The sequence below is a fragment of the Dermacentor silvarum genome, chromosome 4 (assembly GCF_013339745.2).
Source record: "Dermacentor silvarum isolate Dsil-2018 chromosome 4, BIME_Dsil_1.4, whole genome shotgun sequence".
Classification (NCBI taxonomy): domain Eukaryota; kingdom Metazoa; phylum Arthropoda; class Arachnida; order Ixodida; family Ixodidae; genus Dermacentor; species Dermacentor silvarum.
The window spans coordinates 138,760,550-138,784,225 of record NC_051157.2 but is presented as its reverse complement, the minus strand read 5'-3'; the positions used below and the strand labels follow the sequence as shown (position 1 = coordinate 138,784,225).

The 23,676-nt window shown below is 50.7% G+C and overlaps 1 protein-coding gene across 1 annotated transcript in view; it reads right to left on the bottom strand.

Annotated features, from left to right (window-relative positions):
* Nucleotides 1–3,349: 3,349 nt before the first annotated feature.
* Nucleotides 3,350–23,676, bottom strand: part of LOC125945021 (uncharacterized) — a 60,901-nt gene continuing 40,574 nt past the window's right edge. The window contains exon 5 of the mRNA XM_049666570.1: nt 3,350–3,495. Coding sequence (XP_049522527.1) covers nt 3,350–3,495 — 146 coding nt within the window. The remainder of the gene's footprint in view (nt 3,496–23,676) is intronic.

Genomic DNA, 23,676 nt, shown 5'->3' with positions numbered 1-23,676 from the left:
CCGTACGTATGCGGACTGCTTGCGAAACTCCATGCCTGTTTCTCGCCCCGCAGTCTCAATTCAGACGACGCCGCCAGGCGCAATGCAAGCTGCGCACGCTGGCTTGGACGTCGACGGTCGCCATGCAGTGTACAATCTTCTCCTCCACTACAGCTTCAACTTCTTGTTTCGTGAGGTTCTTGGCTTGTTTAGCTAGTAGCTGTTCTTGACATAATTGAGTGAGCTTCTCGATGTTGTCATTCTGCTTGTGTATAATTTCTTCTCGTTCTTGGCATAGTTGTGTGAGCTTGTCGATGATGGTGCCTTGGCTTTGGATCTGGTCGCGAAGGCTTTGCAGCGCCTTCTGCTGATTTCGAACAATGTTCTCCAGAGCCCTGAGCGCCGCGGTGTCTGCCATCGAGAAATCCGAAGCGCTCGTGTTGTGAGAGTAACCCCGCGCTGCAGCAGATAGTCGACTCGTTGAACAGAGCGTGTTCGGGATCTCGTGCCAGACTTGGACCTCGATGGTACTATAGACCTAGACCTAGAACTAGACTTGCTTGGGCCGGCATGGCGTCGCGTTGCACTGCCCGAGCTTGTGGACGGGTTCTCTAGCTTGGGAAATTCGTCATCGCTGCTTAAATTCCAATGGCTGTCTCGGACTTTTGCCTTGTTAAGTTGTTGTTGTCTCACTTGGTAAGGTGGTGGGTTCGGCCTTAGCTTCTTCATGCACTCGTTTCCGGCGGTCTCGTGTGCTGCTTCGCATATTTTGCACTTGGGTAGGCATTCGTGATCCTCGAGTACTGCGTCTTGTCCACACTTGTAGCAGAAGTGTTTTCTGGGACTGGGGCAGATGCCTTGTCTATGACCAATGGCACCACACGTCTGGCAGTACTGCACGGACTTTCGATAGGGCTTACAGCGATAGTCCCCACTTTGGTAGGTGATGTAGTACGGGACGTGTGGCCCGTCGAGAGTGATGATGGCCATGGAAGATCGACCGAGCATGCGTGCGCCGAGAACTGTGTATCTCGGATCGACTCTGAGGCCAGCTATGATTTCGGCACTACTGGTACCTGGCAGGAGACCGTAGATGACGCCTCTGCTTACGTCGTCAGGATATCTCACGTGGGGGTTCACTTTGAAGCAGGTGCCGCCTAACTGGATGGTCGATTTGCTTTTGAGCTTGGTTGCACGTTCAGTGTCAGCGGTACTCGTAATGATGACGTTTTCTACCCTCTGCGTCTGAACTCGAACGTTATCGTGGAAATCCTGTTGCGTGAGGCCGCTGGATCTTGCGGTGGCGTGGGTGACGGCGGTTAGGTTCCATTTCGATAAGTCGAGTCCGACTTGTGGCCTGTAGACAATCTTGAAGTCGTCGGTTGGGAAAGGCGGCATCTTCTGGTTGCGTTGTTTTGACGGTTGCGGTGTGGGCTTAGGGTCTTGTTTCGGGATTGCGTTTTGCGCTGTTATGGGTTCCGAGGCTTCTTTTCTCTTGCGTCCGACTTGCAGCCATTCAATGTGTTGTTTTCCCGCTGTTAGCATTGTAGGGTCGTGCCGACGTCGTTGCGGAGTTTGCGTCCCTCCCATCGGTTTGCATTCTTGTCGGTTCCTCTTGTAGCTGTGTAGCCATCTGTTTTCCTCGAAAGTGTAGGCGGCGGAGACCAGGTGGTGTTTTCCTCGACGCTTTCTTCGACGATGTAGACACGCGACGCTCTCAATCGGACGCCGTGCGCATGCCACGCGGGCACGAGCCGAGCGTGTCCACGCACTCGGCAGGCTACCGCGGCGTTGGGGTTAGCACGGAGGGTTGCAGCCTCGAGATGTCAACAGTTCGATTGCGGTAGGAGATGTCCACTCACTGCTTAGTGGCAGGTGTCAGTCCGTTCCTTGTGACTTGCTAAATCGGCGAGCACAAAAACCAAGAACTTTTCTAGCCTTGTACCATGGGAAATTGCGTGAAAGCAGGAGCCCATGTGGAGAGCTACCACACTCCGTGGCCCCCTGGCGGCTTTTTTCATAAGGAGAATTTTGTTTTCATGAACTTCATCAGAGAGAACTCATTCCAAACGACCCAACTGCGTCTGGGGGCATACCTCATGAGGGGTATTCATTAAAGTATATCATGAGGGTTTAATTTTGTTTCGTTTGACTTGAAATTTGAGCTTAATTACGCTTTATTAAAATGCGATGCTCTGAAAATCACATCCGCGCCAGTCGTCCGTCGGCAGATTGCCACCGCGTCCGATTGAACTTCGGTCAGTATCGCTATATATTATACGTTTTCCTTTTTGTACCTGTAGGTGTTCTTAATTGTGAGACAATTATGATTAACATTTTCCTCTCAAATATTTGCGCTATCTTTTTTTTGCATGACCAGTCTTTTATTGCGATCGCAATTACACACTGCAGACGAATTTCCGCCGTCGGCGTCGCCGCGATGTTCCGTGTAAAGTTCAAGTGCTGTAAGGTCGCGGCAATATGCCGTATGCTGTAGGTGCGAGGGTGATCCTTGAAGGATGGTGGCTTGAAGCAGCGGTGCCTTCTTTCGCGCGAAATCGAGGAAGGCGGGAAGGGTGCGCGCCGCCTTTTCACGGGCGTAAGGGCTTGGAGTGGGGAGATGTGCACGCGCTAGAACGGCTGGTTGAAGGGGGCTAATCATTGCGCACCTCCTCTTCTACTCCGGCTCCTACGGCTGAGCACGGCCAAGGATGGACTATTTTGGAGGTAATCTGCGGTGGGATCGAAGGTTACGCGACCCGAGATGGCTGATGGCTTTGGGTGCACTGTGTTCTCGCGCACCTTGTTCGCATTGAAGCTAGAGGCAGCCTGAAGAGGAATTCGCTTGCCGCAGCTGCCGCTCTTCATCACGCCAACGTTCTGACAGCGAGTGTCCGCGGTCATTGAGTGAGATGGGTTGTCGCTTGCCTGTGAGCGCGTGACGACATGCTTGTTAATTTGGTTAGTAAGCGAATGTGTACAGCAGTTTATGCAGCTGACAAAACTATAAGCCTTCCTTCGTACAGCCGTCTAATAATTTGGTATCACAATCAATGGTCGCTTTTCGGGCGAAACTGCGTCTTTTTTTACCGATCCACCAACTCATCCATCCGAAGCGTTACTGAAGACCCATTTCCGAAAGTTCGCGTCATTGCTTCCAGAATGATTTTCCTCTGGATCCCCGTGAATGAATACTTCGAATAGTTCAACTGGTCGTTCTTCTTCGGCAATAATCGTCATAGTCACAATGTGTGCAGGGGGTGGAACTTCAGGCTTCATTTGCCTTCACGGCTACCGTCACCATGTGGTGCATATTATTGAACTTGAAAAGTAGAGCATGACAAGATGAGCAGCAAATATTTATTTTCCATTAATTGTTGTATACGCAGCTAGCATTGTACACTTCGTACTGCTTTCGCTCTCCACACATGTAGTCATACTCCGTCTTGCAATTACCGTAATCATTGTAAGCCAGGACATGGGATAGCCACACGTATAACTCGCATTTTGTTGTTCCTAAGACAAAGAAATAGAAGCACAAAAAGTACATGGTTGTAGGATACGGTTGTAGTATATTCTTAAGGGATTGTCAAACTTATGAAAACCAAAATATTTCAAGTATTTTCGCCTACCTTTCTTCGCAAAAAGAAAGTAAGAACGTAAATGTTGCATAAGTTCTGAATTATATTTGCGGTATATTTTGAAAATTACGATGGCATTACGCGGGGCCGGTGCACAGGCACACAGGCAACGGTCACTGATTACACATCGTACTTATAAAACAAAAGAAAGCCCAAAATAATATAGAGTGAAAACACAGGTAATGTACAAAATGCGTCACAAACAAAATGGATAGATTTTATTGATAGGAAAGAAGAGAGGTCAACCTGAGCAAGTGTGCTCTGGTCTGCTACTCTTAACTGGGGAAGAGGGAAGGGGAGTGAAAGTACTGCGATGGATGATGATGATAACAGAAGTGTCACTGCTTACGTACATTAGACGGTGGCCCTACTAGAGCCGGTCGTCTAGCTTCGAGTCCTGCAGAAACTTCAACAGCGCTTTAGTTGACCGCATTGAAGCTGCAGTGTCAGGCCATGGGCCGAGGGTAGCGTCCTCCGACAGTGGTTGCCTGCCAACGCTGGCTAGGGAACTTTCCAACGTCCTTCGCTTCAGCATATATTCTGAGCAATCGCACAATATGTGTTCCAGCGTTTCAGGAGTCTTGGCAGTGTTCACAATCAGGGCTTTTCGATTGGCCGATGAGGTGTGCGTTGCGACGGGTGAAAGCAACGCCCAGCCGAATCCTTTGCAGCAATGACGCTTTGTTTCTCGTAACGTTCGAGGGCAAACAGAATTTACCGTCTGGGTCGATCATACTGCTGAGGTTGCTGAGGATGTTTACAGTGTCCTCATCGCAAAAGACATCCCTGGCTTCCCTCGCCGACATCATTCGGCACTGTCGCACTTTCGAGCAACTGAAGACGAGGCGCATCACGCCAAAGTTTGGCAGGCTAACCAAAGTGACGACAGTTGCAAGCGTAGAGAGCAACCAGCCCCTCGATCTTGCATCAACGATCCGACAAATAGTTTGGGAAGAACTCAGCCTGCACGCGCAAGTGACACACTCAGGCACTCACACAGCTTCCGCCTACCACCAGATTTCGAGCCAAACGTGACATCCGTCTCCCCGTATCTGCGGCAAGGGGCATTGAGGATTATGAACTCGCGCCCCGACAGCAGCCACGTCTCTACGACAGATGCCCTACTTATGACGCTCAGCCACAACGAGAACAGCCGCGTTTTTACTCCCGAGGCCCTGTGACTTCTGTGAGGCCGCGCCAACGACAGCACCGACCCTACTTCCACGACGTGGCTTATAACCGACATAACGGATTTCCACAACGTGGCTTATAACCGATATAACGGATTTCAGCGAGCAGTAGAGACACATTATTCACATGACAACGAACTTTCTCGCCGCCCGCAGCAGGCTAGCATTCGCTTCGAGGAAGATGCTGTCAACCGCGACCCTCCCGTGTGCTACAACTGCGGTTCCACAGGCCATATTGCTCGGTATTGTCGCCAAGGCCGTCAATCACGAAGGACACCACCGATGTTCTCCCCACCCGGAACCCGTACTTCATATGACTTGCGGACGACCGATTTGCTTCCAATGGACCGCTTCTCGCGCACGACCAGACGCAGCGATTCGCCAGCATCTGAGCGCAGTTTGACGCCACCAAATAACCGTCCCCGTCGCTCTCCGTCCCCTCGGCGCCGTTCTTCCTCACCACCACCGGGAAACTAGCATCCGCGGCCAATGGATGTGAGGTCGCCGGACGGTCTTTGCAAGAAATACCTCTGCCTGTTGTGATGCACAAAAACAAAGTGAATGAGTTGATTGACGGAATACCGACCATGGCGTTAGTTGATACTGGAGCAACTGTGTCCGTGATGAGCCTCGCTTTCAAAAACCGTCTAGGCCACAAATTTATGTTTTCTTGGAACGACGGTATTACCTTTCGTGGAGTAGGCGGCGAGTGGCTTCATTTCCTTGGTGTTTGTGCTGTAAGTGTTCTGTTGGCTGGGAAAGTGTTTGTGTCGGAATTCCTTTTTCTTTCTCGTTGTTCACACGATGTTATTCTTGGTATCGATTTTCTTAAACAATGCGGTGCTTCCGTGGAATGTGGTTGTGGCGAAATATCGTTGAACAAGTTATTTATATCAGCACATCCCGAACAAAGCTCGCGTGGTGAAGACAGGGACACAGACACACTCAATGTTCTTGATGAAGTCATTGCACCATCGTGGTGCCTGACGCCCGTTCGTGTTTTTGCAACTACTGTTGACGCTGATTGTGTTGACCTTGTAGTTAGGCCTCTCTGCATAAACTGTGCTAAAAAGTATACTTGTGCCCTGCTCTGTCGTGTGCATGATGAAAGGAGTCGCCACATTGTGGACGCTGAACTGTTCATCCACGCCGGTTGTCCTGCCTCGCGGTATGAAAATCGCTCTATTCGATGAGGCCGCATGTAGCTCAACAGCGGCACTAACTGCGGACGTCTCTACAGCTTGATCTCCTTGCGATAATCGCCATTCTGAAGAGATAATGCTCTCTGTAAAAGGCTCTCTGTACATCGGAACGGCAAGCACTGGTACAGGTCCTTGCCAGGCATGAGGCTGCATTCGACTTCACGCATGGAGATGCACCCCTTCATTTACCGTTGTCCCGCGCTCGTCACCGAATAGATATCGGCTTAGCACACCCCATCTGCCAGAATCCCTACCGAGTGTCATCCTCCGAGCGCAAAGTTATTGCAGCGCAAGTCAAGCAGATGATGAACAAAGGTGTCGTTCAAGAGTCGTCTAGCCCATGGGCAGCGCCAGTAATCCTGGTCCGAAAAAAAGATGGCTCCTGGAGATTCTGCGTGGATTACAGACGTCTAAACGCATTGACAAAGAAGGATGTCTATCCACTACCACGAATCGATGACGTCATTGATTGCTTACACGCTGCTTCGTACTTCTCACCACTTGATTTGCGATCGGGGTATTGGCAAATATCTATGGACCTGCCGACGAGGAAAATACCGCTTTCGTGACTCCAGATGGCCTATTCGAATTTAATGTTATGCCTTTTGGCCTTTGCAATGCTCCTGCCACCCTCAAAAGATTCATGGACACAGTACTACGTGGTCTAAAGTGGGAGATATGCATGTGTTACCTCGATGATGTTGTAATATTTGGCCGCACGTTTGAAGAACATAACAAACGCCTCAGCCTTGTTCTCGACTGCATCGAAAAAGCTGGACTGGTTCTAAACTAAAACAAATGTAGGTTTGGCGAACGTCAAACACTGGTCCTGGGACACTTAGTCGACAAGGATGGCGTCAGACCCGACCTTCGTAAGATTGAAGCAGTGAGCTCCTTCAAGCCACCGCAGTCAGCACGAGAACTTCGCTCATTCGTTGGCCTATGTTCGTACTTCCGTCGTTTTGTTCCCCGGTTTGCCGACATCATTTACCCATTGACAAGTATTTTGCGACAAGATGCGGCCTTCAATTGGACACCAGAGTGTTACGCTTCATTCTCTCAATTTAAGTTTATTCTAACGTCAGCACACCCCTCTTGCGTCACTTCGATCCATCTTGCCTGACTGAAGTTCACACTGATGCTAGTGGAATCGCGATAGGAGCGGTGCTTGTACAACTTCCCAGTGGCGCAGAACATGTCGCATATGCCAGCCGTTGCCCGAGCAAATCTGAACGAAATTATACGGTTACGGAACAAGAATGCCTGGCAGCTGTTTTCGCTGTACAGAAGTTTCGGTGTTATGTTTACGGTAGACCATTCAAGATTATCACCGACCATCATTCTTTATGCTGGCTGGTCGGTATGCGTGATCCCTCTGGTCGCCTCGCACGTTGGGCGCTGCGCCTCCAGGAATCCGACTTTGTGGTATCGTACAAGAGTGGCCGCCGTCACGCTGACGCATACTGCCTCTCTCGGATTCCTCTTGCAACTACCGAGTGCGATGCTGAGAATTTTGACGACTGCCTCGCTGCTGTTACTTGAACGTTCGCTGACGCGGCAGACTTTCAGCGAGAACCACGGAATGATCTTACCCTCGATCCGCTTTTATTGCGATAGCAATTATATGGACACTTCAACCGGATTTCTGCCGTCGGCGTCGCCGTCGTCGTCGCCGTCGCCGTGAGGTTCCCTATAGATAAAATCTTCGCCGCGCGCCGTATGCCCGAGCGGAAGCGTGCGGGGACGCGCGCTATCACGGAGAGCGAACGCACTCAATCTCCCACGCGTAAGCAAGGAAGCAGGAAGCCAGCGCCGGAGGGAGCAGGAGGGGGGGGGTGGGGGGGGAGCGCACTTCTCTGCCAACAACCGCGCTCGTCGCTCGCTCGCACCGTCTCTTATCTCCACACGGCTCTGACCTTTATGCGCCGTGCATTCGCCGCTCAGTTTCCGTTGAAGCGATAGACCGCACGTACCTTCGCCCGTTGCGGCGTATGCTTGCTGCCAGCGTTTTGACAGTCGTTGTCTGCTGTCATTCCGTGTGATCTCTTCGTGTTTGTGCGCGCTCACACCACGCTTGTTCATTCAGTTCGTAATAGTCGGGCCACATTTTCCAACGCACGCTACACATGCAATGCTGCCCGGATCGGCAGTGCAGCGCTACAGGTGTGTCCCTTCGCACGCGCTGCCCACGGGAAGTGCTTCTCATCAACACCACCGTTTCACACGCGCCTTCTCGTGGTCATCGAGTCTCTCTTCATGTCGGTCTACTTACGCCGCAGCACACCTGCTTACTTAATCAGCTCATGTTTACTACAATTCATATTGCTACCAAAGCCGCTCACCTTACTTCGTATGACATTGCTGTGTTGCTATCGCATTCATTGCTTCGCCCTTAGGGCGAAACTGTGACATTTTTTGTTGCCGCCCGTACTTCTCAAGGCATCGGGCGCTTTACTGTCCGTGATGCGTTGCTCTACAAAACTAATTACTCCGGGCATGGAGCGCATTTTCGGCTTGTTGTCCCCGAGAGTCTCCGCTTCGAGGTTATACGTGCCATTGTGATGATGTGGATAGTGGCGTGTGGCGGTGCCAAAACAAAGTGCGTGACAAGCCAGCTTGAAGTGTTGGTGATTGTATGGCAGCACCAAGAAGGGCATTGGTGATGATGATAATGGAAGAAGACCACCACGTGCCACGAACGAAGAAGACACGAGAGCACGCAGAGCGTGAGAGCGAGCGGCAGCCTCGAACGCAAGCTCGAAAAACGGCGGCTCCAGGCTCGGGTACCGGCGACCGGGCGTCCAGCTACCGTGCGGACCTGGTCGGAGATCCAGCTCGTGGCTGGGCTTTCCTGCGCACCAGCGGCCTGCTGTGATAGCGGCCTGGTGCAGTGCTTCCTGCTTGGACCGGGACGCCTGAGCTACCAGCCTACCAGCCTGCTGAGCGAGCCCGAGGACTGGCGACCGGGCGTCCTGCTACCGTGCGTACCTGGTCGTGGATCCCGCTCGTGGCTCTGCTCTCCTGTGTACCAGCGGCCTGCTGTGATAGCGGCCTGGTGCAGTGCTTCCTGCTGGCCACCGGGGCGCCTGAGCTACCTGTCCGCCGACCGAGCCCGACGTTATAGCGGCCGAGGCGTTACAGGCCAGGCGTTACTGGCCAGCTACAGCAGTGGCCTGGTGTTCTACCGGCCTGCTGTTTTCCTCTTGCTTCCGCGTCTCGACAAGGTGCGGCTGCGACAGCAGCGACGTAGCCACAACGACGCTCCACCGTCACAACCACCGTCACGGGCACCGCAACGACGATGCACACGGGCGAGTGTTGAAGCATGAGTGCTAGGCACGTGTTTTATATGGAAGGACAACTTCTGGACTGTAGTCCACGTACATGTGTATGTAAATAATCTGTATCGTGCTAGCGTGTCTGTTAAAGTCTGTGTTTCGTGTAGCAAGCTCCCGTCTGCCGTGTCATTATTAAAAGGATCCTGGGCCCAACTGGAAACCGGCGAGTTTGTCGTTGTGTTTTCCCCATCACAGCCATACATGACGATGCGACATCCGGACATTTCGGCTTCGTACGAACGCTACACCGCACGCAGGGAGCGCTTTTACTGGCCCAAGATGTATGAAACAACCAAGCGCTATGTCGCTAGTTGTGAAACGTGCCAACGTCACAAGCGACCGACCACCGCAGCCCCGGGTCCCCTTCGGCCATTGAAACCGCCTAGTACGCCGTTCGAGCAAGTAGGCATTGACTTTTTAGGTCCATTCTCGTTATCCAGCAACAAGAACCGCTGGATAATTGTCTGCGTAGACCATCTTACACCGTATGCAGAAACTGCAGCCATACCCTCTTCCACCGCTGCTTGCGTGGCGGTCTTCCTGCTGCGTTCCGTGGTCCGTCGTCATGGCCCACCACGTGTCATCAGCAGCGACCGAGGTCGCCAATTCACTGCTGATGCCATTGAAGAGTTACTTCGTTTGTGCACTTCACAGTTCCTTCATTCCACGCCGTATCATCCACAGACCAATGGCCTCGTTGAAAGGACAAACAGAACGATGATCAACATGCTTGCCATGTACGTCTCCTTCAATCATAAGAACTGGGACGACGGGCTACCCTTCATTACTTACGCATACAACACGGCGAAACACGAAACCACTAACTAAAGCCCATTTTATCTCCTGTATGCAAGGTTACCGCGAAGCCCTCTAGACACTTTCTTACCCTTCGTTCTGCACTATGACGATTCTGTATCGAAGACTTTGTGTCTCGCCGAAGAAGCCCGTCGAATAGCTCGTCTTCGTACTCTGGCCTCGCAAAGTCGTTTGAAAGAGCGACACGACGACCGTCACGTACAAGTATCGTTCGAAAAAGGTGACTTGATCCTTCTTTGGACACTGCAACGCAAGCGTGGATTGTGCCAAAAGCTCTTGTCACAATATTCAGGCCCATTTGTAGTTGTGGACCGCCTGAGCGAACTCACTTACGTAATAGCTCGCCTCCTGTGCAATGGTCGGCGATCAAGCAGAACTCGCTGACTCATATTGCTCGCCTGAAGCCTTTCTACCCTGCTTGTCCATCCTGACTCACCCCACGGGCTTCGTCTGCTTGCGGGGAAATGTAACGGATACGAAAGGCAGGCACAAAAAGAGAGAAGACGAAGAGAACGAAGAGCTTGAGAGGCTGGACTGCGCTACGATCACGCTCCGATCGTCGTCCATCTCCTGTAAATAAAACCATTTCTTCACAACTTTCGTAACAATATGTAGGCGCCTGTGGATGTTGTCATCATGGGCTCTGTATGCCTTTGTAAGGTCCTGCATGACTTCCTTGATCATTGAGTGGGTGTCAGGTCACGAGTATGCAATCCGTACTTCATCAGAGGAAGACAATGCCGATCTTGCCTCGCTGTCAGCGAGTTCATTGCTAATCACATCACAATGGCCAGGCACCCATTGAAAAGTGATTACGTGGCCACCTAGCTTGGCACTGTCATGAAGTTCAGCGATTTCTAGCACGAGCAGGTAACATGGTCCTTTCTTTAAAAAGAATTTTAGCGCCTGTACCGCTCATCTGGCATCGCAGAACACAGTCCATTTATGAGGTGTCTCCGCTCTCATAAAACGGACAGCCTCCCGTATTGCCGCAAGTTCCGCAGACGTAGACGTCGATTTGTGGAACAATTGAAATCGCTCAGTCCAAGTTGCGGGATAACAAATGCTGCCGTTGTGGCAGATGGTGTGACCGAACCATCGGTATATACTTGCACAGTTCCACTATATAATGTAAATATATGGGACAGGATTAGCTGCACCGTATTGCCACAGCACTGAATGGGTGCAGCTGTTGTGGAGGCGATCGAAGGCGTCGCACTATTTGCCAAATTCTAGAGAGAGGTTTCCTCGGGTCTAGAGAGCCACAGAATGACCTCCAGCGTTTTTTGTCGAGCTTGTCAAGGTGGCGCAGGGCATGACGTTGAGCCCGGCGAGATGAAGCGACGTCTAATGGCGATTTAGTCCTTTTGTATTTCCGTTCTGCTCGACCCCGTATCGCCCGAAGTCGCTTGTACTGGCCACCAATAGGCAATTTAGGTGCAGGTGCGCTGAGCTGTTTTGTTGTGTCGCGTAATGTTGACGCGATGGTATCTTCAATATTGGATGTTGATTCGATGGTTTGACAGGCGGTATTCACAGATTCTTGAAATGTTGGCCAGTCGACACAACGCAAAGTGTGCGGAGCTGGTGGATGTAACCATTTCAACTGAATATATGTTGGCACATGGTCACTTCCATGGGTGCCGGGATCGGTACACCATCGTGTAGCAGACAGCAGTCTCTTTGAAACAAACGCTATGTCTAGACAACTGCTGTAGTAAGAGCTTCGAAGGTATGTTGGCGAGCCATCATTGATCACCATCAAGCCATGACAAAACATGAAGTCAGCTAAGTCTCTACCGCGGCGTTCGTCGAAGCAGAGCCCCACATGGGATGGTGGGCATTAAAGTCGCCGATGACTATTTGGGGACCTGGACAGGTTTGCAGTATGAACAGCAAATATGGACAGTCTGTGCTAGATGCTGGAGGTATTTATCCTCCAATGACTGAGAATGTGCACCGTTTGTACTTCAGCGTTATGCAAACGTACTCGTTGGAAGCTTGTGGCGGAATGTCTGTCAAAGATTTCAGAGAACGCATTAAGACATATTAGAAGAACATAAGGCCACCGCAATGAAAAGCAAACAGCAACAGACATTGCCTGAAAAGAAAACACTGTAAGGTCCAAAAGTTAATAAGAATCAATCAATCAATCAATCAATAATTTATTTATCGTGCCCAGGAACAACAGTGAGGTCTAGGTGCTGGCGCACGTATACATAGAAAAAGAAATACAGCAGGAGAATATCAGTAAAAAAACAATGAATAAAAAATAACAATCTTGAAAAGTGTACATACATGTAACCGAAGGCGCAAAATGCATACATAATAAGAAGGAGGAGAAGGGAAGTTGAAGGATATGTGAAACTAAGACACAGCAACGGAAAGCTCAGAGCAGAACAAAGACAGAGAGTTGTGAAAAATATCAAGGTCATGAAAGTGGGCGTTATAAAGAATCTGTATTCTGTGGACGGTTGAGTCTTGGTGGTGACAGACAGCAACATGGAAAGGTCTGTGTTCTCTGGAGATTTTGCGCGGAATACGAAACTTGATATAACTGACGAGTTCGGGGCACATGAGGATACCGTGAAGGAGTTTGAAAAGGAAAAGCAGGTCAGCGCGATTACGTCGGCAGCAAAGTAAGGGTAATGGCAATAATCCAACAGTGCTAGAGCAGGGTCCAGAGTCCGTGTTAGCAAAGCTGTGATGATATATGCTTAGAAACTTTTTCTGGACCCGATCTATAATGTCACTGTTGGATCTAGAAATGCCGTTCCAGACGACCAACGCGTATTCGAGTTGAGGAAGACAGATTGTTGTGCATAACTTGCGGAACAGTGTAGGAGAATTGAATTCTCTCGACAGTCTGCAAACAGCGCCAAGAGTGCGCATGCCCCGCATTGCAACGCGTTTAGTGTGAGCTGAAAAGTGTAAGGTTTTATCGAAACGTACACCGAGATCATTGATCGCACGGTCCCTACACAATGGTGCATAATCTACTGAATAAGAAAAAGAAATGCTTGCAGTTTTGCGGGTGAAAATGATGACTTTGGTCTTAGCAGCATTCAAGGTGAGGTTATTATCTATGCACCATTTAGAAAAAGAAAGCAGGTCAGACTGCAGGATGCGACAGTCATCAACAGTGTGAATTGCCTTACAAATCTTAATGTCATCGGCATATAGAAGGAATGAAGAATGCCGAATGGCGGAAAGAACGTCATTAATAAAACTTAAAAAAAGGAGTGGTCCTAACACTGATCCTTGAGGAACGCCGCTGGTTACCATGTACGAAGAAGACGTTTGACCGTTGACGTTAACAAAACATGATCTACCAATAAGATAACTCCGCAAGAGATTTACAATTTACGAGTCAATACCAACGTGCGTGAGCTTGATGAGAAGCAGTGAGTGGCTTACCACATCAAAAGCTTTAGTGAGGTCGCAATATATGGTGTCTACTTGCCCCTTTTGAAGTACCGGCGCGGAGATATGTGTCCTGAAGCTTGCGAGATTTGTGATAGTGGAGCGGCCGGTGAGGAATCCATGCTGATTCGGAATCAATGTGTTCTTCACAGTGCAAACAATACGTTGTGAAGAGCAAGCTCAAAAACCTTAGGCGTGGCACAGAGAAGAGAAATCGGGCGATAATTTGAGACATCGGTTTTATAGCCAGACTTAAATACAGGAAAAACACGAGCAGTTTTCCACATGCTAGGGAAAGTTGCAGTATTCAGAGAGCTATTAAATATATATGTCAATACTGGGGCAAATATACCGCCATACGCTTTTAAGATTGCGGAAGGGATGCCATCAGGACCGGAAGATAGGGAAGGCTTCAAGCGCTTAAGGCATTCGCTGATCAGCTTTTCATCAAACAACACAGGACTAGATGTAGGAGCCGTTGTGTGCGGCTGATTGACACCAGCGTTGAAACCTGAAGGTTTATATAAGGAAGAGAAATGGGCAGCAAGACAATCCGCGACTGCTTGAACTTCTACTCCACTAGAGTTGAGCAGGCGAAAACACTCTCCGTGATTACTAGTACGCTTGCGGATATATTTCCAAAATTCCGCCGGCCGGTCGGAGGCGCTCTTCTCCAGGAATGAAATATATGAGTCATCATACCGCATATAGAGGCGTTTGCAGAGAGTTCGAAAAAAGCTGAATTCTTCTCTCCACTCATTAGGCACAGCAATTCTGGATTTACGATACGCGCGATCTTTGTGCTTTAGGGCAGTTATAAGTTCAGATGAGAACCAGTGGGGATACTTAGAGCGCCTAATAATAATAACATGGTGGCGTAGGTCTGGCAAGACCTCGGCGATTTCTTGCTCGATGGCCCGGCGGAGCGGAGGCACGATAGTCGAAGTGGGCTGTGGCACATGCGACGGCTGAGCAAAGGGTACCAATGAGAGTTGGCGTGCTGACTTCCTCTCGAATGAATGCTTTCACTTCCGCAAGCAGTGCGGTCTGGTCGAAGGTGGTAGCCAGACCAGCGATGTGTTCGTCGCGTGATGACGACTGACGAGTCAACGAGCGCTGCCTGCGTAGCTCCTCTTAAATTTGGCATAACGTAACGATCTCTGTTACGGATTGTGGGTTCTTAGCGAGCAGCATATTGAAAGCAGCGTCCTCGATTCCTTTCATGACGTTTCTGATTCTGTCTGATTTCGACATCATCGCGTCCACGCGCTTACACAAGTCCAGGATATCTTCGATATAGCTAGTGAAGGACTCTCCCGGCTGTTGGGCTCGTTCTCGCAAGCGGGATTCAGCTCGCACCTTGCGCGCAGCAGGACGACCAAACACAGCTACAAGTGAGGATCTGAACGCGGACCATGTCGGAATATCCGTCTCGTGGTTGTTGTACCAGAGGCTTGCCACGCCGGCGAGGTAAAAGAGCACGTTGCTTAGTTTCGCGGCATCGTCCCATTTATTGACGACGCTTACTCGCTCGTACGTGGACAGCCAGTCTTCCACGTCGTGGTCGTCTGTGCCGCTGAAAACAGCAGGATCCTTGTGGCGAGGTAGACTAGAGCACACGACGGATGGTGCAGGAGGCGTTTGCTGGGTCGTCGGCTGAGATGCGTCCCGAGACATGGTTGAAGAGAGGGTACGGGATCGAAGCTCCAGGATGCGTTCGAGCGTAGCACTCTCCACCACTTGTAAAGGCGTTTATTGCACGCAAGCGTTAGAGCCGACCGTTGGATCAGCTCAGGTAACTGCGGGCGCGAGCGGCGTAGTCCGAGCGATGCGCTGGAGAGCCTGACCCACTAGACAGCGCTGGTAAGGATGCCCCACTGCATTGTCCCTCTTCTTCACTACAATAATAATAATAATAATAATAATAATAATAATAATAATAATAATAATAATAATAATAATAATAATAATAATAATAATTGTTACACACCCTGTGAACGAGGCGCCAACGCCAGGCCAAATTCCAAAGCGGACTTATCAGTTTCCGAAAATAACCACATGACAGCACGGACAATTAATAAGAGGTCTTCTGGTGCGCCAGCGAACGCCGGTTGTGGTCCAAAGACCGAGTCAGAGCTCAGAGTTGGCAAAACGTAACAAAATATATTCTTCAAAAAAGCAGTTACGTACACGCATGCACACTTCGGCTAGGCACATCACAATACAATTCAGATGGGTGTTAACAAGTCCCTGGAAAGTGATTAGCGACAAGCACTAAGAGTTCGACACGTACAGTACACAATGAACAGGAACATAAAATGTCCACTCGTATTCACCAGTGCTGCAGTCTTGAGCCGGACGACCTCGGCGTAGTTTGAAGAAAATCTCGAAGAAACTTCTTTCGGAAATGCATACATTCGAAGAACTCGTCGGTTAGCTTGCCGGAGAATCCCCTTCTTCTTTAGACGGTCAGTCTTCACGTCACATCTCCTTACCGGCGCTGTCTGATCCACCTACTGATTCCCGCACGGCGCTTTTATCGCCTCCACCGGCGTTCCTAGAACTTTCTGACGGAGTCGTGCTCCCATAGCATGAACAAATCCTGGGAATCTTCTAGACGTTTCTCGCGTTTTCGGCCGCGGCCGCTGAAACGTCTTCGAGGAGGGTGGTGACTCACTCATTCGCTGGCGCGCGGCCTGGCTGTCGCCCTTCTTCTCTGGCTTTGTTCGCCGTGTGTCGGGGTCAGAGAGGGTGTTTCGGCGCGCGCCCTCTCTCTCGATACCGTAACCTTCGCGTATATTGTCGAAGCTTCTAGTCTCCGTTGATCGCGTCGTGTCGGCTGTCTGTGGGGTATGCGCTCTCTCCCTCTGTAGAAGTTGCCGCGGGGCAACTTCTGCATGGCGATGACCGTTCCGTAACGGCTGAATATAGCGTCTGTCTGACGACGATAGCGTGGGGTCGTCAGTCATTCAATCGTGATTATGCCGCCGATGTCATGAAATCGTCGTCAGACACAGACGCCATATGCAGCCGTTAAGGAAATGTCATCGTCATGCCGCTGTAGTCGCGCCATTCAATAAGTCGTCATCACGCTGTTGTCGTTACACCGTAATCATAACTTAGGAATATACACCTGAATGTAGTCACACCGTCGACGTTTTACCGCCTTTGTCGTTCCATCGATATAATTCCTTCTTCATCATACCATCGTTACTGCGTCGGCGTTATACAGTCATCGTCATGCTGTCATGCTTATGGGCGAACGTGACAAACGAGTGCTATAGCAAGGTGGAACGATATCGGAGTATGTTGCATATAGCCGAAGCAACGAACATGTCAGATTTACCACTATGCGTGTTAACTAAACGCTACTTCGGGAATACGGAGCGTCGCTACATTTCTCGTATGCTATTCGCATTACCATCGACAGTTATCGTGAGGTGAGTTCTCCCGTAATTTCTTACGCATCGCGGCTGCTACGAATGCCGACATCATTTTAGGCACCGAATTGTGGCTCGATGACAACATATAGACTGCAGAAGTCTTTCCATGCCATGCAAACGTTTATCGCAAAGATAGCGCTGCGCGTGGCGGGAGCGTTATCATTCTGGTTGATAATAGAGCATGCCCGTATCCTTTGACAACCTTAAAGAATTATAGGGTTTTACGTGCCAAAACGACGATCTGATTATGAGGCACACCGCAGTGGGAGACTCCGGAATAATTTGGACCACCTGGGGTTCTTTAACGGGCACCTAAATCTAAGTACACGGGTGTTTTCGCATTTTGAAATGCGAAAACACGCAGCCGCCATGGCCGGGATTTCATTCCGCGACCTCGTGTTTAGCAGCCCAACACCACAGCCACTAAGCAACCACGGCGGGTTTGACAACCTTCAGTGTGAAGCTGTGGTGTGTAAAATTAAACTTTATGATGCAGAACACGTTGCTGTGGGTTGTTTTATCGGCTTCCTAAGAGTAACTATGTGCAACGGCTTGAAGCATTGTCTGAAGCATTGGCTACTTTAGATGCTGAACACATCCTGTTGGTAGGCGACTTCAACCTTCCGGATATTACTAAATAAGTTACAGTCCCATCTTGCGCTAGCCGTCTGGCGCGTACTTGGCACTTGAGGAACAAATTAACGAGCATGCATTACATCAGTTTGTTAATTGCCCAAAAAGGCACAGTGGATCATGTGGTAACATACTAGATCGTGTTTTTAGAGCGAAAGCTCTACTACGCCATGACTAGTGAGGTCATTCATCGCGTCGATATGAGCCGCCGGAGCGCCAGTGTGACAGGTGTGACGTCACGCCACGTGATCTGCTGTGGAGAGGCGTCACAGCTCCGCTCGCTAGGAGCCTTGCGGCTGCTGTACCACGTGACTAGGCGAGGGTTTAACGGCTGCTTCTCCGGCGCTTGCTCGCTAAGTCTCGCCGTGGATGGCACGCCGGCTGGGCCGTCTGTGCGTGCGCTTCAGCACAAGCGACAGGCTGAATCCAATAATTTAGTAGGGATAGCTAGACGGCAGGCTGCGAAATCTCAAGCAAAGGCAAAGCTGGCTGCTGAAACACCGGAGCAAAGGTAGGCCAGATTACCATGGTATAGAGAAGCTTACCAAGCGCGGAAGCGTGCAATAATGAAACACGGTGTGCATAGTCTTTGCAAAACTGTATATCACACATACCGTATGTCATACATGTTTTGTATGTCACGAGTGTGCGACTAGTCCTCAGATATGCCTGTACAGTATGAGATCCTCATGGCCAAATACTTATTTATAGACTTGAGCGCATACATAGCAGTGCTGCACGCTTTGGCCGTTGTAACCATACCCTACATTATTACGTTGCGCTAAGTTTTACACTGACAAAAAGATCACGAAGAAGGGAAGAATGGCGCTTCGTCCGTCTTCATCCGTCCACCTCCTTCTTCCCTTCTTCGTCACATTTTTGCCAGTGTTGAACTCAGCGCAACATAATCATGAACGTGCGCCAACTAGCACCTTTCATAGCTGTATTTATAAAATACGCGAATTCCAGTGTAACTAACATTAACAATGAACTATGTTGGAAAGCTCTTCAGCAGCGAAAAAATGTCGCGATTCAAAAATTTATATTCCATTTCTCATGATGAACCTGGTATTAATCAATGTTTCTACACGATGAGTCCATAATACATGTCTCACAAAAAGGATAATGCTAAAAAGGTTCGAGAAATAAGATGTCGTACAGATGTATCTGCACGTTATTTTTTTCCTTTTACGATTTGCGAGTAGGATCAGTGGGTTGCGAGTATTGTAGATGTTCCCGCAAATATGTGAGTGAGTGAAATAACTTTTATTGGAGGTCCAGCGAGGACGCGAACTCGTCGCGCACCCGGCTAGTCCCACGTCGGGACCGGCAGGTCTAGCCCACCGGCCCGGTCGCGGGCACGCCGGACAGCCAGGATTTGCTTGTCTAGAGCGGGGCTACGCAGAAGCGAGTCCCACTCATCCTTGCTGAACTTGGGGTATCTCGACCCGCACTCCCAGAGCATGTGCGCTAGAGTGGAGGTTTCCCTCATCGTTGCAAGATGTATGCTTTAGTTAAATGTTCAAGTAGTAGCTGCGCCTGCTTGCTTCCATGTTTTCATATTGTTTATTAATATGTCCCATGAGGCAGGAAGTCCCGCGTGATCAAATCACAAATGGCCGATGCTGCAAAGAGTAAAAACCAGCTCGGAGTGCTCGGAGTGCCGTCACATTTCTCGGGGAGGTTTTCTGTAAACAAAGTAAATTAATGGCTTTGAAAATAAAACATGGTACATTTCGGTCTCGGTGGGAATCGAACGGCGTGCGAAACGAGCACGCTTCCCTGCCGCCACTGCGGCTCCACGGCATAGCACAAATAACAGCGGAAGCAGAAGAATATGCCATGCAACTCGCCTCGGCGAACTGGTATAGATTCTGCGACTCCTTCGGTGGCACCCTGGGTACCGCCAAGACGTGGCACATACTCAAAGCCATCCTGGACCCCGCCAAAACCAAAGGAAAGGGGCGCAAGGCCCTGGAGGGGTTAGTACACACCTAACCAGGCAGCCAACAATACCATCGACACCATCAAGACCAATTGCTATGGAGATCCCGCTCCCACACAACCATGTACAACACCACACACGGGACAACCCAACCCACCATTGGACGAACCTAGCTATCACAGAAAACGAGGTGAGAGCGGCCATCGCAGCCACCACCCGTAACACAATGGCGGGCACAGACCGCATCACGAACACCATGATCACAAACCTCAGCGACAAGGCCATCTCCGCGCTCACGGCCTTTCTCAACCAACACTGGGAACAAGATACGGTGCCGGCGATGTGGAAACACGCACGAATAATCATCATCCCCAAACCGGGCAAAAAGTTGGCAATTGAAAACCTTAGATCCATCTCGCTCACATCCTGCCTTGGCAAGGTGTACGACAAAATCATACACAAGAGACTACAGAGACACTTAGAAGACAACAAGCACCTGCCGGACACCATGTTCGGTTTCCGCGCAGGCTTGTCCACACAAGACGTATTACCCCAAATCAAGGAAGAAGTCCTCAGCAACGTTCCCCGCAGCGGCGAACATGCCCTCCTAGCAATCGACATCAAAGGAGCTTTCGACAACGTCAGCCACCAAGGAATCCTAGAAGGGCTCACCAACACCAACTGCGGCGAGCGAACGTAGAAGTACGTTCAGAGCTTCCTAAGGCACCGGACGGCAGAGCTGAAGATTGGGGAAATCCAGACTGCAGTATACCGCCCTCCCAACAAGGGCACACTACAAGGAACTGTCATCTCACCCACGCTCTTGAACGTCACCATGATCGGCCTCGCAAGAAAACTGCAGGACGTAGAAGGCCTTCGTCACGCCTTCTACACAGACGACATAACACTCTGGACCACAGCAGCGTCCCTCATTGAAAAAGAACGGCTGCAAACTGCAGCTCACCTCATCCAAGAATACGTCAGCCAACGGGGACTACGATACAATGCTCGCCCGAGAAATCCGAACTCATACAGGTCTGGTGAGGCCGGGGTCACCACAAGGTCCCCACAGACCCAACAGGAAATCTCGAGGTACACCTCAAAGGGGGCCTCATACCAGAGAAGCCATTGCTCAGGGTGCTGGGCATGTGGCTGCAGTCTAACCAGCGGGCTACCCTTACGCTCCTCAAAACCAGTGTCAAGGTGATATCACGCATAATATCCCGCGTAACATCCAAGAATATAGGCAAAGAAGCGGACACCCTCCTACTGGTCAGAAGCCTTGTGGTGAGCAGAATCACATACAGCCTGCCCTACTACCATCTCACACAATCCGAGACGAAACAGGTCGACGCGCTCTTGAGAATGGCTTTCAAGACCGCTCTCCGCCTGCCGATGAATACAGCAACTGAGAAATTATTGGTGCTGGGGTTACGCAACACCCTCAGTGAACTCACAGATGCCTTCACGTCTCACAACAAGAGAGACTTGCGCGGACTCACACGTGCCGGCAGGTCCTACGAACCTTGGGCTTCAAAGCCACAACACTACGAACCCAAGAAACCTGCATGGTACTTCGTCACGTCCAGGACAGGTGTCACATTGCCCCAATACCACGCAACACGGACCCTAACCTACACTCCGGCAGGAGGAGAGCGAGGGCCCAGTACATCGAGAAAACATTCAGGTTCCATAACACGGCCCATTTTAGAGAAGCCATTGCTCAGGGTGCTGGGCATGTGGCTGCAGTCTAACCAGCGGGCTACCCTTACGCTCCTCAAAACCAGTGTCAAGGTGGTATCACGCATAATATCCCGGGTAACATCCAAGAAGTGAACTCACAGATGCCTTCACGTCTCACAACAAGAGAGACTTGCGCGGACTCACACGTGCCGGCAGGTCCTACGAACCTTGGGCTTCAAAGCCACAACACTACGAACCCAAGAAACCTGCATGGTACTTCGTCACGTCCAGGACAGGTGTCACATTGCCCCAATACCACGCAACACGGACCCTAACCTACACTCCGGCAGGAGGAGAGCGAGGGCCCAGTACATCGAGAAAACATTCAGGTTCCATAACACGGCCCATTTTAGAGAAGCCATTGCTCAGGGTGCTGGGCATGTGGCTGCAGTCTAACCAGTGGGCTACCCTTACGCTCCTCAAAACCAGTGTCAAGGCGGTATCACGCATAATATCCCGGGTAACATCCAAGAAGTGAACTCACAGATGCCTTCACGTCTCACAACAAGAGAGACTTGCGCGGACTCACACGTGCCGGCAGGTCCTACGAACCTTGGGCTTCAAAGCCACAACACTACGAACCCAAGAAACCTGCATGGTACCTCGTCACGTCCAGGACAGCTGTCACATTGCCCCAATACCACGCAACACGGACCCTAACCTACACTCCGGCAGGAGGAGAGCGAGGGCCCAGTACATCGAGAAAACATTCAGGTTCCATAACACGGCCCATTTTACGGACGCCGCCATGTACGGCACGAAGAATAAGGGCGCAGTGGCAGCGGTCTGCGACCGCCGAGGCCACGTTACCTCCGGTGCATTGACATACCTCTGCACTATCACGGAAGCCGAAGAGATGGCCACCGCGTTAGCCATCCGCAAAGGCCAACCCGCAAACAAACCACTGACGATCTTCACGGATTCCCAGCAGGCTGGCCACAACTTCTCACAGGGAACAATCGCAAGACCTGCTGCACAAGTCCTAGCCCAAAAACCCAAGGAGGACACTGACGGCATCACCTCCCAAACCATCATCTGGATACCGGGCCACGCTGCCGTCACGGGTAACCTGTTTGCCGACAGAGCAGCTCGAGAATTTGTACCTAACCGAGCACTCATCACGCCGACTGCAGATGAGCCTGACCCAGTCGACCCCAAGTATTCAGCCACCCCGAACTACCACAGAGGGAGTCGCTTGTGATATCCCCCCCACCATCAACAACTAAAGACGGAGGATGCCGCTGCATGGCGTAGGCTCCAGACAGGAACTTACACGAACCTACACATGTTACATCGCCTACACCCCACAGCCTACAGGGACGAATGCCCGTGGTGCGGGGCCACACCAACCCTATACCACATTACGTGGGAGTGCACGCGACACAACATAGAACACCACGACACGAACACCACGAGGGAGCAATGGGAGGCACTGCTGTCCAGCTCGGCCCTCGACGACCAGATCAAGCTGATCCAGAGAGATGATAAGATGGCAAGAGCCAGCGGAGCCCTGGACCAGGCGCCCCGAAGGAAGGAAGGAAGGAAGGAAGGAAAGAGTGGAGAAGGCAAGGCAGGGAGGTTAACCAGTTAAGCACAACCGGTTTGCTACCCTACACATGGGAGCGGGATGAGGGGGAATGAAATATGATGAGGAGAGAGAGAGCACATAACACAGCAAACACATCGTCAGGTACAGTCCGTCACTCTTGCGTGGTACGTGACATCACTGTCATAGCCGCTTGTCCAAGCCAGTTTCCTTTAAAAACCTAAGTAGTCCCTTCGTCGCCTTCAGCTGCGATGTCTTCTGTCGACGACACGTGAGAATGGTTTCAATTGACATTGGTCGATTGTCCAGGTGCGCTAGAACGGACGCCAGGGACTGTCTCGGAACATTATATTCAGGACAGTCGCATAGAATATGTTCTAGCGTCTCCTCGCAAAGACAGGCATTGCAAAAAGCGTTGTCGGCCATTCCAATGAGGAATGAATAAGATTTCGTGAATGCCACCCCTAGCCATAAGCGATAAGGCATAGTGGCCTCTTTTCGGCGGAGTCCAGTTGGCATACAGAGATGCATCAAAGAGGGCAGGTGGTAGTGAAGATTGCTCCGGTAGGTCTGGCTGCTTGGTGTGCACCACCAGCGTGATCTCCTGTGCAAGCACTCGAAGTCTGGTGGCTGCGTCGGACCGTGAGAGCGGTATGGCCTCTTCCTTTGTGTCGTCAAGAGCTGCCCGAGCGGCATTATCGGCGTTTTCATTCCCTATGACGCCGCAGTGACTTGGAAGCCACTGAAACGTCACGTGGTGTCCTTTCTCCTGTGATG